The sequence below is a fragment of the Barbus barbus genome (genome assembly GCF_936440315.1).
Source record: "Barbus barbus genome assembly, chromosome: 36".
Classification (NCBI taxonomy): Eukaryota; Metazoa; Chordata; class Actinopteri; order Cypriniformes; family Cyprinidae; genus Barbus; species Barbus barbus.
The window spans coordinates 8,983,815-8,998,517 of record NC_136714.1 but is presented as its reverse complement, the minus strand read 5'-3'; the positions used below and the strand labels follow the sequence as shown (position 1 = coordinate 8,998,517).

Genomic DNA, 14,703 nt, shown 5'->3' with positions numbered 1-14,703 from the left:
TGAAGATTTAAAATTTCTTGAAGTCTTTAACAACCTAGAAATGATGATTCTGTCTGAGCTACTTGTTTTAAAATGAACACGCACTAATGTAAACGTAGCCTAACAGATGTGTAAACTGAAAACTATTTGAACTTTATTAAAATAATTTATTTATTTATTGTGTTGGATATATTTTGTTCCTTTGTGCATTGGCTCAGGAGATGAGGCTTTGAGTCTGTTTAAATATCAACAAGCTAAAAAAAATAGTTTTTTGAGATAATGTAATCTTATTAAAACTGATTTCATAAAACTGGTATCGAAAAAAGTATCGTTCAGGAACCGATATCGAACTCAAGGTATCGGTATCGGTATCGAAAATTTTTGAACGATACCCAGCCCTACTTAAGACAGCTATTGAGTGACGACAGACTGCTATGTATCTCATGTATCTCACGTTTCCGTACAATAGAATCGCCAATAACTAGAGCACTTTCATCAGGTTTCTCAGTAGGTGCATCACTGAGTGGGGAGAACCTGTTTGATGTTTTGATCGGAACGAAAGAGTGGTGTTTTGACCTGCGACTAGGCCGCCTCACAGTCACCCAGTTGCCCTGCTACACGGGCTCTACCGGAACCGAACAATGTACAGGACTCCCTGAGCTAGTCGCATCCAAAGCAGTATCTACAGCCCTCACATTCTTACTGTCCTCAACTAAAGTTTGGATGCATGTCTCTAAATCTGAAATCTTCTCTGTCAGCCTAACTATTTCCCAGCATTTATCACATGTGAATCCCTCGTTGCCGACAGAGAGAGATAAACTGTACATGTGGCAAACAGTGCAAACCGCAATAGCAGGAGAAGAAGCCATTACGCACCGTGATTGAAGAATGATTCGCTGTTGTTTGATGAACTCCTGAAAAACGGAGCGAGAAAAAATAAATCAATAATAGGCGCGAGTGACAAGCTAACCGGCTAACAAATGCTAACGCAATGCACGTGCGGTGCACTCGCGGTTTTTAAAAGCAAACGATCAAATTAGTTTGATAGATAATACCAGAAATATGGTGGGAATTAAGTTATATATTATCAAAATATATAATATAGAAAAGCGAAGCTACACGGAGCTACAATCGCAAACCTCTCAGCAGCATGACAAGACATGGACGGACAGAAGCAATCGATCAGCATAGTCAATTCGTTTTGTGCAAAGACAATTTCTATGCAAAGATTATGTTTGAATTATTTCTATTACCTTTACAAATGCGTGGCACATCATAGTTCATATGTTTGCATTACATCAAATAAATATGACAGAAGTGGAGAAACAAAGATGTTTAGCACATGCACACATTGTAGATGTACACCAGAGATGTTGCTTTATTTGAGTCAAAGATGATGGCGATAGTGACTAATAACACTCTTTAATGTTTAATGTTGTTGTGTTGAAAAAGATTCTGAGAACAAACACCTCAAGGGAAATAATTTGAAGTGGAGGTTTGTCAAAATAATAAAGTTCAGTCAAATGTTCATTAATTTTCTTAAATGAATAAGTATGTGCTCGTTATGCTCTCTTTCCCATGCAAGGATTAGCATGAACTTGCGGAGGAGTCTTAAAACAAATTTGGCCAAACAAAGGAAATGTGAAATGTGAATTGTGTTGTCTGCTATCTGCTATCTGAGCAAGATGATTAAATCCAGTGGAGTAATAAAAATATAGTTTAATAAACTTTCACAATTGTTTATGAAACATATTTTCTGAATTCTATATGCAATTCTATATATAAACATTTGGTAACACTTTAGAATACTGTTTCTTACTTACTGCATAACTAATAAGGAATTATTGAAGAACTAACAGGTAATGATTCATTAACACTTAGCGCACTACTGTTAACTACTAAGGAAGATGTGTTAACTAATCAGTATGTAATACAATTTTATGATTGTGTTAAGTAACAGTTAGCTAAACAATAACTAATGTATTCTGTCACACCTCCTGAAGAACTACTATTAATTATCTACTAGTTAAGGTTCAATAAAAATAATTATGAAGTAACTACTAATGAACAATTATACGCAAATAGTCACTATAATAAACAAATCAAGTACTTGAGCAAAAGTACAGATACCCAATAAAATATTACTCCAGTAAAATTATAAGGCCTATCCATTTTCAAAATTACTTTAGTAAAAGGACACTATAGTACCAACTTTGTTACAGTCCACTACTACTATTATTAGCCTATAATGGAAATGAAATATGCATTTTGTTTGCTGCACACCCAAAAGGACTCATTACTATAATTGTACATAACGAGGGGTGAGAACCAGAAGGGCATAAGTGACATTTTGGGTGAAATGGATTATATATATATATATATATATATATACCGGCAAAAGTATACTGTCATCCATGAGTATACAAATTTTTATTATAAACGATTGAAATCAGTGCACAAAGTCAGATCAACCTATGGTAAGTTTTTGTTTTGGCCCTCCTGTAAAGTTAGTGAAATGTCACTTAAGCCTTTCTGGTTCTCACCCCTTATGTTTTTGCCTGTATGGTAAATAATTTCCTTGTTCTGTTTCTTGTTCTTGTTCTGAAATCTGCTTCGGAAAGGAACCGCAACTCAACTGTCTTGCCATAACTATTCAACTTACTACAGATACAGTACACTCTGTAAAATGGTGGTTTGTTAATTAATCAATTAATTTATTTATTTATTTTCTGAAACACTGGGATGAAGCTGTTGGGTCATATTTGTTTTTTAGTCTTAGGTAGTTTTTGTGTTGTGTTAATGCCTAGTTAACGGCAGTTTCCCTGAGCCCAGCTCCCGTATAAGTAATTAATTGGGGAAGTCGTGGCCTAATGGTTAGAGAGTCGGACTCGTAATCGAAAGGTTGCGGGTTCGAGTCCCCGGCCGGCAGGGATTGTAGGTGGGGGGAGTGAATGTACAGCGCTCTCTCCATCCTCAATACCACGACTGAGGTGCCCTTGAGCAAGGCACCGAACCCCCAACTGCTCCCCGGGCGCTGCAGCATGGCTGCCCACTGCTCTGTGTGTGTGTTCACGGTGTGTGTGTGTGTGTGTGTGTGCATTTGTTCACTACTCACTGCTGTGTGTGTGCACTTGGATGGGTTAAACGCAGAGCACCAATTTCGAGTATGGGTCACCATACTTGACAATACGTCACGACTTAAACGACTTAATTCCTTATTAATTACTAAAGGTTTCGCTATATTTTCACTTTAGAATAGGCCTACTCTTGCAGGTTCAAAATAAGTCCTGCATAATTATTTGATAATTATTTATTAATTACTAATGGGCTCCCTATGTTTTCACTTTAGAATACTGTTTCAGGTTCTAAGTAATTCTTGAAGAATTATCTAATAATTATTTATTAATTACTAAAGGTTTCGCCATATTTTCACTTTAGAATAGGCCTACTCTTGCAGGTTCAAAATAAGTCCTGCATAATTATTTGATAATTATTTATTAATTACTAATGGGCTCCCTATGTTTTCACTTTAGAATACTGTTTCAGGTTCTAAGTAATTCTTGAAGAATTATCTAATAATTATTTATTAATTACTAAAGTTTTCGCTATATTTTCACTTTAGAATAGGTCTACTCTTGCAGGTTCAAAATAAGTCCTGCATAATTATTTGATAATTATTTATTAATTACTAATGGGCTCCCTATGTTTTCACTTTAGAATACTGTTTCAGGTTCTAAGTAATTCTTGCGGAATTATCTAATAATCCTTTATTAATTACTAATGGGTTACCTGTATTTTCACTCTCCCTCAGTTCTTGCGTTACATACAGAAATTGAATTAATAGTAATATGGTATATGCTGAGGAGGCACACATACAGTACTTTATATAAAATATGTAATAAAATAATGGCACTGGAGGTGGTGGGGTTCCTATTGGATGCTGATTTCTTACAAAACAAACTCAAAACAATTCACTATACAGGCAAAACCTCTGTAGAATTTATTGCATTTATTAATATTGCATTTTCATACTGCTACTACTGCTAATAACATTTATATGAAAGGGTCACAACTCAATGTAATTGTGTATGACTGTTCATTAGTAGTTACTTCATAATTATTTTTATTGAACCTTAACTAGTAGATAATTAATAGTAGTTCTTCAGGAGGTGTGACAGAATACATTAGTTATTGTTTAGCTAACTGTTACTTAACACAATCATAAAATTGTATTACATACTGATTAGTTAACACATCTTCCTTAGTAGTTAACAGTAGTGAGTTAGGTGTTAATGAATCATTACCTGTTAGTTCTTCAGTAATTCCTTATTAGTTATGCAGTAAGTAAGAAACAGTATTCTAAAGTGTTACCAAACATTTTCTTGTCTTGCTATACTCTCTTCCTTAGTGATTTTGTCTCTTGAATGTATGAAAGGTTATGGATGAAATTTATCAATACTCTTTACAAGAGTGTGGAAATTTTAGCATGCTCAAACATAAATGAATGTGCAGCTTTCAGTGCAATAGTTTGATTTGTTTCAGTTGTCATAGTTTTAAGGGTAAAACAGCAAGACTTAATTTTCGTGTTGATGCTTCATGTGTTCGCACATCGTGGACAGACACAAAGTTGTACTAAAAGAAATATCTCAAAGAGAAAAGACTGTTACTTAATTTCTTAATTTTCATTTATTCCTATTATGATGACAGCTCACAAAGAGTTGTCTTCATCTAAAAACATACACAGGCCAACAAACAAATTGTAAACGGCCATCTGAAATCTTGATAATATGACTAAAACTAGTGGAGTAGTAAAAATGTAATTTACAAAAGATTGTGATTCTTAGATGCGACGCATCCCTAATAAAATCTGTTGGCATGCAAAAATACTCAGAAATGTTTTAGCACAGCTATTTACACACACAGTATGAGAACTGTACATTGTATCACTTGCCATAGAAAATTAATTGCCAGTTTATTAGGGTCAAAAAGAAATGACGATAATAGTTGAAACATGCTTGTACATCTCTTTCATGTTGAAAACACAGATCCTGGCACTTTAGTATTTTAGTAAACCATTTCAAATGACATGTGTTCTAGGTGAGAAATTTACACCAATAAAGGTTTCATGAACATTAGAAAACAACATGTATTCCCTGTGGCTGTTAAACACCTCGGGTAAATAATTTGAAACGTAGGTCTGTCAAATGAGAAAAGTTCAGTATACATTTCAAAAGCTTTTCTGAAGTAAAAACTTTGTGTTTTTCACAAACACATCCAAAGAGTTTTCTACTCATGTGAGAAAAGCACTTGGGTGCATTATCATCAGGCTATTTTAAAGAAATTAAAGAATGAAACTAATGTTTAATTTAAAGACAATAGACGGCATGACTTGCTTTAGTGACACACAACGTGTTTAAACTTTTAAACATTTAAAATTGTAGGTGTAATTATTTTACTGAGAAGTTTTAAGTGAAATGTATATTTGTTCTTTTATAGTACACATACTATCAACAGGCTAGATTAAAATGAAAACATTTCTTAAATAACAACAAAAAGTAAAAATAACACACGATTTTGCTCATATTTAAAATTTAACATATTCAGATTTGTCTGTTTGTGTGTGGCTCAGGTATACCCTACTTTATGGGGACAAAGATGGCAATATTCAAAATCCTTGTCCTTGTGAGGACATTTTTTCTTTGTCCCCATGAGGAAACAAGCTTATAAATCATGCAGAATGAAGTTTTTGAAAATCTTAAAACGCACAAAGTTTTCTGTAAGGGGTAGGTTTATGTGCAAGGTTGGTGTAGGGTGATGGGAAATCAGTTTGTAGAGTATAAAAACCATTACGCCTATGGAATGTCCCATAAAACATGGATACCCAACATGTGTGTGTGTGAGAGAGCCCAAATAATCAGCCAAACTGTTGATTATTTGTCTAAAGCAGGGCTTATTTAAAATGTCTATTTGTTTGTCTTGTCATATCATGTAATGTAATTAGATTTCTTTTAAACGATATTGTTCAGCACAGTGGTCAACCATTGTTGTTTTATTGTGCTTTATAAATAAAATGAAGTGAACTGAACTGAACTAAAGCATGATTCTGTGCACATCTATATGAGGTGGATGTTGTAAAGCCATTAACACAAGCACATAGAGGATATCCACTGTCAGTTAGACCCCACAACCACCTTCACTGTTAGAAGGAAATGGATAGGGTGGGCGGTCTGCGAAGTTGGTGGTTTGAATAATTTTTAACTTAAAGGGGTCTATAATGCTAATTTTCCACAAGTTTATATTATTCTTTGGGGTCTTAATGAAAAGTCTGTAACACAGTTTGGTTAAAACTTTTCATTGGTAGTGTAAAAAACACCTTTTTTATTGTGTCAAAAACAGCTCTTTAAATGTTAATGAGCTCTGCTGACCCCGATGTTTATCATTATAGGGTGGTTGTGTACACACACTGCCAACACACATTTCAGTTCAAACTACCTGTAAAAGTGCATGTAGCATTATATGACCCCTTTAAGACTGCTTCTCATAAGTTTATCTATTCAACCAACAGATTAGATTGTTCTGATCCTACAGAGGTGTTAGCATACACACAGAGCTGATAAACAAAAACATGCCTGGACATAGCACCTTTTCTTTAATTCTATGTTTCAGTTTTCATACAATCAAAATAGTGATGTAGGAACTCCATAAAAACTCACAGGTGAGAGATAAAAACATCATAAATCCATCAAAAGTCAAATCTAACATCTGTTTTGAACTTTTGATTTACACACCCTACTGTCATGTCAAACAGGGGTGACAGGACCCTGGTGACATGACAGTCAGGGTGACAGAGGGGTCATATAGACATAAATCAGGTCATAAATCTGATCATGTACACATTTGAAACATGACAACCTGTCAATCAACGCTGACATAAATCATCAATCGGACACATGGTATTGGTTACAACTACTCATACTCCCTGCAGGTGCTCGCTTCCGTAGAAGCTCACGTGCACTTGCTGGATGCACCTTTATGCTTCCTGGTTGCTCACGTCACCTTGCTCGTGACGTCTTGCTTCTCTATTGGACTGATTTCACACATGCTTCAGAACGTGGTCTCGCCAGGGCATTCCCAAAGTGTTCGACGCAGCTTTTCGTTCCCTTCAGGTAACCATAGTTGCATATGTAATCTCGAGACATTTTGAATAGCGCAGCCATATCACCATATTTTGCCCTATGCCAGTCTATAGATTTGTCCCCAAAATCAGCAGCTTGACCTTGTTCTTATAAACGGCTGTCTTTGAAATTTTAAGGATGGAAGCAACCTGACGCTTACTGTATCCCTCTGCCAGTAAAGCCAGAACTGAACCCTTCTTTTCCTTACTCAAAACTTTTCTTTTCAACTCTTGACATGGTCAGTAGTTATTTTTGGATCTCAATTACTTTTATTAGGTATATGAGTCTGTTTTGGATTTTCTGTGCAGAAGAGTGCCCTCTGGCTTCGAGTATGAATGAAACATACTCTGCATGAGAGTGTTTAGCGCTCCATAACATTCACATTGCCCCATTTTGGATATGAATAAAATATCAGGTCAAGCATAGACTATCTTGTCTCTTTGAATTTAAATCTAAATTTGTTCACACTGGCCCTTGAAAACCTCTACGTGAACACACTTGCCTGAAAAAAGTGCAGGGGACGGATTTACATTTTATTAAAGTGGGACAGGGGACGGGCAACAGTTGGAAGAAAAAAAGTAGGAAATAAGGTGATTGTTAACTGATAAGACACAAATGTATTGGTTTGAATTTTTAGGCCTATAAAATATGTATAAACTCTATGCTTAAGAAATTATTTTGAATTTGATGATTGCTATGGAATATATCAAGGATAAAGAACAGACCTATCATGGGAGTGCAGAGGGCCTCTTTGATGTCATTAGCATAAAATTAAAGCATTAATTGTGATTAATTATTAATAAAGAGTTAATGAGAAATGAAGATAACTCACTTTTCATGCCCGCTGTCTCACAGTCTGTCGCAGGACGACCAGTGTGGCTCCAGGCAGGCTCTCAATCCAGGCTGCTTTGAGTTTGAAGTGTCAGACTGCTTTCTGCTGGGATGCCCACTGGGGCTGGTGCTAGCGATGAGGAGAACTGTTTTACCTGCCACTGATGGTACAAATCACATGCACACAGTCAAATGGTTCATTGTTAAAGAAATATAAAATTTTTACCAAACTACAAAATGTGATTTATTGTGATTTTTTTATTGTCATGTTTTAATAATTGTCTGATAAATGGTTACTCTGTTATCTCATCTCTTTTAGTGGCTCAGCTCCAGCCAGCTTGTTCTCAGATTTTTAATCTGTTCTACCCATCGGATCCTTCTGCCTCACGTCTGGAACCTTTACTGCATCCAATTCTCACACAACTGCCCCCCTTTCCCGTTCCTCGTTACCAGCGGTACCCTCTGGGTGATGGGCGCTCCAATCTCATGGGTAAGAATTTTCTTTAAGTTTCCCAACAGGCATCGCTGAATTATTGTGTAAAATGACCCAGTAAATCCTGCTGTATTTTTAACAATTTAAAACAAAAATATTTGTTTTAACCATGTAAATAAAGTGAACAATGTACATACATTTAATTTAACATAAAAGAATTCACCTAAAAAAATTATTTGCTGAGAATTTAGATGAGTTTGTTTTTTCATTGGAACAGATTTTGATAAATTTAGCATTACATCATCTGTTCACCAACGGATACTTGAATGGGCGATGAGTCTAAACAGTTGATAAAACATCTTAATAATCCACAAGTAATCCACACAACTAGTTCAGTCATCTTTTAAAGCTAAAAGCAGCATGTTTGTAATGAACATATCCACTATTAGGATGTTTTTAACTTCAAACTGTTCTATCATGACAACTCTCTTAAGATTTTAGCATGGTAATGGATATGACAATGTATTTGGCCTTTGCAGAACAGATCTGCTACACTGCTGCTGCTGAATTGCTGCTGCTGTTGGTTATTGCTGTTGTTGTAGATTTTTGCTGCAGCAAAGCAAGTACAGGAACTTGAAACTGCCAATACATATGCCGATACAGTGCTTTAAGTATTAAAGGCATCATGAGCTGCCTTTTTTATTGCCCTCATAATGTTATCAAGGTTTTTACATAAAAAACATAATTTTAAAGTAATAGGCTATTTTCCATCCAGTTTTGACCCCCCTCATCGGAACACTCTGTTTGAATAGGCGTGGCAGATTGTAGACTCAGAAGTAAATACCTTCACAGATGGATGCTGCTGTGTTTTAGGTTAAAATATATTAATACTCAGTACATATCAAATGATCTGTAATAACAGACAAAGCAATAGTGATTCACATTTGTGTAGTACAACATTACTGTCAGATCCAATATAATCCGCACAGCATCGCCTTTTAGTTTCAATCTTTCTGAAAATCCAGTGTCAAATTGTGCTCTGTTTGTAAATGAATCTGTGGTAAGATGAAGTGAACAAAGGTTCTTAGTGACGTGGTCTAGAACTTTATTAAAAATAAAGTTCATCCACTCTTTTCTAATGTTGGGATCAGAAGGAAGGTATTGTAAGAACACAACTTGGCACTATACCAAGTTATACTATACACTTCTTTGTCTTCGGTCCCATCTTTATCGTTTGATTTCTGCATAGACCTGCTTTTGCCTCTCTCGTTATTTACACTACATGTGCAAATCGGTGGTCGGGTTTGGCCACAACCTGTCGTTTTGGCAGATCAGCTTGAGCCAAGTAGTTTAATGTCATGAATATCATCAGTTTGCATTAACAAACCATCAACCTGTACCATCTAGAGTTTCGTGACAAAACTTGGCATTCCTTCATAATATTGCTTTATCCAGTGAAAAAGTTGTCTCATCTTATCAGGAGAGAAATATGCACAATCATGCATCCTTTACAAGTGAAAACTAGTACCAAAACAATTTTAAACAATTATGTCGGACGACATGGGATAGACTTTTCACTGGAAGAAGCATTATTGTGGATTCATATTTTAGCCAGAACTGTTTCAAGTTAAAACGCCTTGATGATAAAACTTGCTTCTGACAAACACAGAACTTTTTCACAAGAAATTAATTGATGAACTGGAGTCAAGTAATTTATTTGTGGATTATTGTAATTTTTTTATCAGCTTTCATTTTGACAGCACCCATTCAGTACCAGTGTACCAGTCTGTACAGTTAAGATCTGTACCAGTTAAAGGTGTAACAGTGGTGGAACAGATGCTTGCGAGCTATCTCTCCCTGTTGTCAGCATCGTCCCTGAAGACCCTTTTCCTCGAGTTGAGTCGAGTCTGGAGTCATTTCAGGTCGAGTCTGAGTCAAGTCTGAAGTCTATAAAAATGCGACTCGAGTGCGTCTCGAGTCCGAGTCACTAACTCGAGTGCTCTCACCCTGCACTTTCACCAACCACATCAATGATTGGTTGATTTTAGCTCAGCCGGAGCAGTTGGCGGCTCGGCATCGAGATGTCATCCTCACGCCCTCACCCAAGAGCTGGGATTAAGGCTACATGCCAGGAAAAGTGTGCTTTCTCCACCACAGAGAGCCACTTATCTGGGCGTGGTATGGAATTCGACAACAAGGCAGGCACATCTGTCTCCTGCTCATATCATATCGGGGGAAGTCGTGGCCTAATGGTTAGAGAGTCGGACTCGTAATCCAAAGGTTGCGGGTTCGAGTCTCAGGCCGGCAGGGATTGTAGGTGGGGGGAGTGAATGTCCAGCGCTCTCTCCACCCTCAATACCACGACTGAGGTGCCCTTGGCACGCTCAGGGTGAATTTGCCAATGTTCCTGGTGAACTTGTCGAGGTCTTTTAGGTCCAAGCCATGCAATGATCTGTGGCTGGCTGCAGCAGATTCTTTTGGCTGAGGTAACGTGAGGTAAAGTTCTCCAGGGGGAGTTGGTGAATGTTTCAACACCACCCCTTCCACCTTTTTCTCACGTGTCAGTCCAGGAACAGGTGACCCGGTCCTGCTTGGCAGGTGTAACGTAATACAAGTAATATTAATATGTAATTTAAAGAAATAGTTTAATTTAGCTCAAAGGGAATAATTTATGATTTTTATAGGGATTTGAACAGACTCACTGTTACGGCGATTCACTGAACGAGCCGTATAACAAACTCTGCACTGGATATTAAAATTCAAATATAGTGAAAACACTATTAAATAGCACAGTAAGAAAATCGGCAGATTAAGACATTAACTTGTGAGCAGAAAACACAAGATATTTCTCTTTTCAATATAAATTAGATTTTATTTATATAAACCTGAGACATAAACTAATCTAACACATGAACACAAGCATTCACACATTCACACGTTGCAGAAAGAGAGAAAGTGAGGAAAGGATGAGTTTAAGAGAATGAAAATGTGAAATCCCAAGTTTACAGCAATATGTTCAATTGCATAGACCTGAACAACCATCAATCAACCCTCGCTTTAAGTTTCTCAATGAGGTTAAGATTTATATTAAAGTCACCAATTCAGAACTTGGAGGCGTTACTTGCTTGCATTGCCTGTGTTACGGGTTTCCTTTGTGTCTCATTGCAGACAGGGGGGTTCCCCGAAGTGTCTGATTGGCTGGAAGTTCAATAGTCTTTGAAGTGAGGTCTTGGGCGTTGGCTGAGGATGCAGAGTTGGTCTGGTCGAAGTTTGAAGCAAGTGCAGTCGGAGCTGGACTTTGTAGCAAACTTACATTAGAACACGAAACTCCACGGAAAGAAAATAAACTAAAGTAAAATAATAAAAGGATTGGATTGGATTCAATTTATTGTCATTGCACATGTAGGTACAAGGCAACGAAATGCAATAAAGAAGAAGAAATACAGCATAACATGAGGAAAGAGAGGAGAAAAAAATTGTCCTCACACTACGCTCCTGGACGAGAGTGCAGTGTGAGAACAGACAAAAACCTCAGCATAAAGCACAGTCAACACAGGAACATAACTTGCATAGTAATCCTAGTTCAGACGAAACAGCCATCCGGCCAGCAGCCATTACAGCGCAAACACACGGACCCGTTATCACTGACAGGATGAAGCGACGAAGGCGTGGGATGGGGGTAGGGAGGTGTATGAGTGTGTGTATGTGTAAGTTCGTGTGAGTTCGTATGCCTTGAAATCCATTTCGCCAGCACTCCAAACCAGTCGACTCAGTTCGCAGGTTGTGATGCGACATAGCAATTGCCATGGAAACGACCTTGGACAGAGCACAAGCGCCCGACAATAACAAGGTGTTTGATGGGGGGAGGGAATGGAAGAAAGAGCGTCTCCCTGCAGTATTCACCGGAGAGTTGATACCAGAGCGGCCTTGCCAAGCCGTTCTGTTGTGGGAAGCCGGAAAGAGATAAGATTGTTTTGTCTTAGGGCGAACAGCTGTCTTCCAGTTTCACAGCTATTCTCATTGTCCATTCTGATCTGCTTGTCCATCAATTTTTCTTTCCAAAGCCGAGAGCTTAGCCGTGATCGAATCCATATTGCGGTTAATCGCCTCTGTCTCCGAGGTGACCGCTCTGCCTACAGCCTCCATCATGACGGGCAGCCGTGAGAGGTTTTGGATAGCCAGTCCTGTCTCCTTAATTTTCTGATAATTTAGGGCAACGCCTAATCCAAATAGCAGAAACCCAGTTATCATTGTTCCGAATAAGAAGATGTCTTCAATGTCCTCCACGGAGAGAGCCGCCAGACACACGACCCGCCATCTCTCCCATGCGTCCATCGTGTAGCCAGCAGCAAACGTCCCAGCGGGACATTCCGGTTCTCCAGATCCCGCTTTCCTAGTCGAGAAGATGGTGTCAATTGCGTTAAGAGACCAGTTGATCAGATCCATAATTTCGGTTTTGTAAATAGTGCAGCGAGAGTCTCTTAAGAAGGACAGGACAATACAAGAGAGCAAGCAGGGAAGTTCAGGAGGGAGGGAGGGAGGGAAGAAAAATGCGACCGCCTTCGAACAGAGCCAAACGAGAATGAGGATGTAACGAGACTAGGTTGGTTTTCTTTCCATCGCGGTAGCAGCTGGCATGTGGGCCAGAGCACGCTCAAAGAGCAGCACGCGGTGGCAAAAGTGAAGCACAAAAGCGTAAGAGAGTAAGAGAGACTAAGAGGAGACTAAGAGAGCGTTTGATGGATGTCCTGAGTTTTTAAACTCTGCTTTCAGACCATCCCATCTGGACGTCTTGACCAATTAGATACTGTCCTTGCTTGGGGTATTGCTTTGTTTCTCCACCCCCCCTAATAAATCAACTTGTTATCTGTTCAGTCAGAGGTCCGAACTTTACAGGCTCTTGCAAAGTATACCTTTTGAGCATGATTTCTATAACAAGACTATGATGCATTTGACAAAGAATTAATTGGAAGAAACATTTAAAGCATGAATTTTCAAACTCATACATACCAATCATGCATTTGAATCCTTCAGCTATTCAATAATGATTAAAAAGACCATACATAATATTTGATTAAAGCATGATATTCAAATGTGTGTTACATACACAATATGCAGTTATGCATAGAAATGATTAGTTTCATTAAAAATTGAAAATGAAAGTATTTTATGTAGTTCTATGGAGAACGAAGGCATGTTCTTTTAGACAAAGGAATTTTGGTTTGGTCTGTGTTCTATGTGTGGAGACCTGCCCAAGCGAGTCTGTAGCTCGTGATTTTCTATCACAGGTTTACATGTGACCATCAGTCTTGATTACTTGCAACAAATTTGACAGTCTCCTTCCTGAATTGGAATTATTAATAAGTGTTCTTTTGTCTCAATGTTGCAAGCAATTCTGTGAAAGAGGCTTGCTGGTTATTTTGCTTCAAACTAGCTGGTGCTCGGCTCTGGACAGATTTATTACATCCTGTTTCTTGGAGCCTCTCTGAATTCCAGCTCCTCAGGTTTCAATGTTCTGATCGCCTCTTCACTTTGTCTGATTCAGTCTCTGATATCTTACAAAAGGTGCTATCTTCTAAGTTGTGTATCAGATCCAGATGAAAATACCTGTAAATAAAAGCTGAAATGTTAATCTCCCATCTCATATTCATCTTTTGATGCCAAACCCAAATGTCTACAGCAAAAATAAAGGAATTGGCCTTACTGTTCCAATACTTTTGGAGGGCTCTGTATATGTGTGTGTGTGTGTGTATACATACATATATATATATATATATATATATATATGTATGTGTGTGTGTGTGTGTGTATACAGCATCTCACAGAAGTGAGTACACCCCTCACATTTTTGTAAATATTTTATTATATCTTTTCATGTGACAACACTGAAGAAATTAAACTAAAACTAGAAATTAAAGTAGTGAGTGTGCAACTTGTATAAGAGTGTAAATTTGCTGTCCTCTCAAAATAACTCAACACATATGGCGTTATTTTACTGCCAAATGTCGAGAGCGCATTTTTGTAGCGCGAAAGTAGATTAATATAGTGCCGCGAGCGCGAATCTCCCTGTTCGCACGCAGATTTCCTTTGCTCTAGCACAAAACCGGACGCTTTTAAGAGCAGCGTATATCCGAGAGCGCTCACTTAAAAGTGTCTCTCCTCTCGCTCAAGTGTGCGTGTGCGCGCTCAAACTTTGTCCTGTGCACTCGCACATCTCTCCGTGCTCTTGCGCTAGATATTAATTATTTTCACACCTGGATTAAATGGCAAAAGAAAGAGGGAATT

General features: G+C 37.8%; 1 protein-coding gene across 1 annotated transcript in view; it reads left to right on the top strand.

Moving 5' to 3' along the window:
- The window catches only part of LOC306855602 (membrane-associated phosphatidylinositol transfer protein 3-like), a gene marked incomplete at both ends in the record, with an annotated part of 159,023 nt that overhangs the window by 103,069 nt on the left and 41,251 nt on the right, over window positions 1–14,703 (top strand). Inside the window, 2 exons of the mRNA XM_079394375.1 lie at window positions 8,010–8,152; window positions 8,305–8,475. Of these exons, the coding sequence (XP_079250501.1) occupies window positions 8,010–8,152; window positions 8,305–8,475 (314 nt within the window). The remainder of the gene's footprint in view (window positions 1–8,009; window positions 8,153–8,304; window positions 8,476–14,703) is intronic.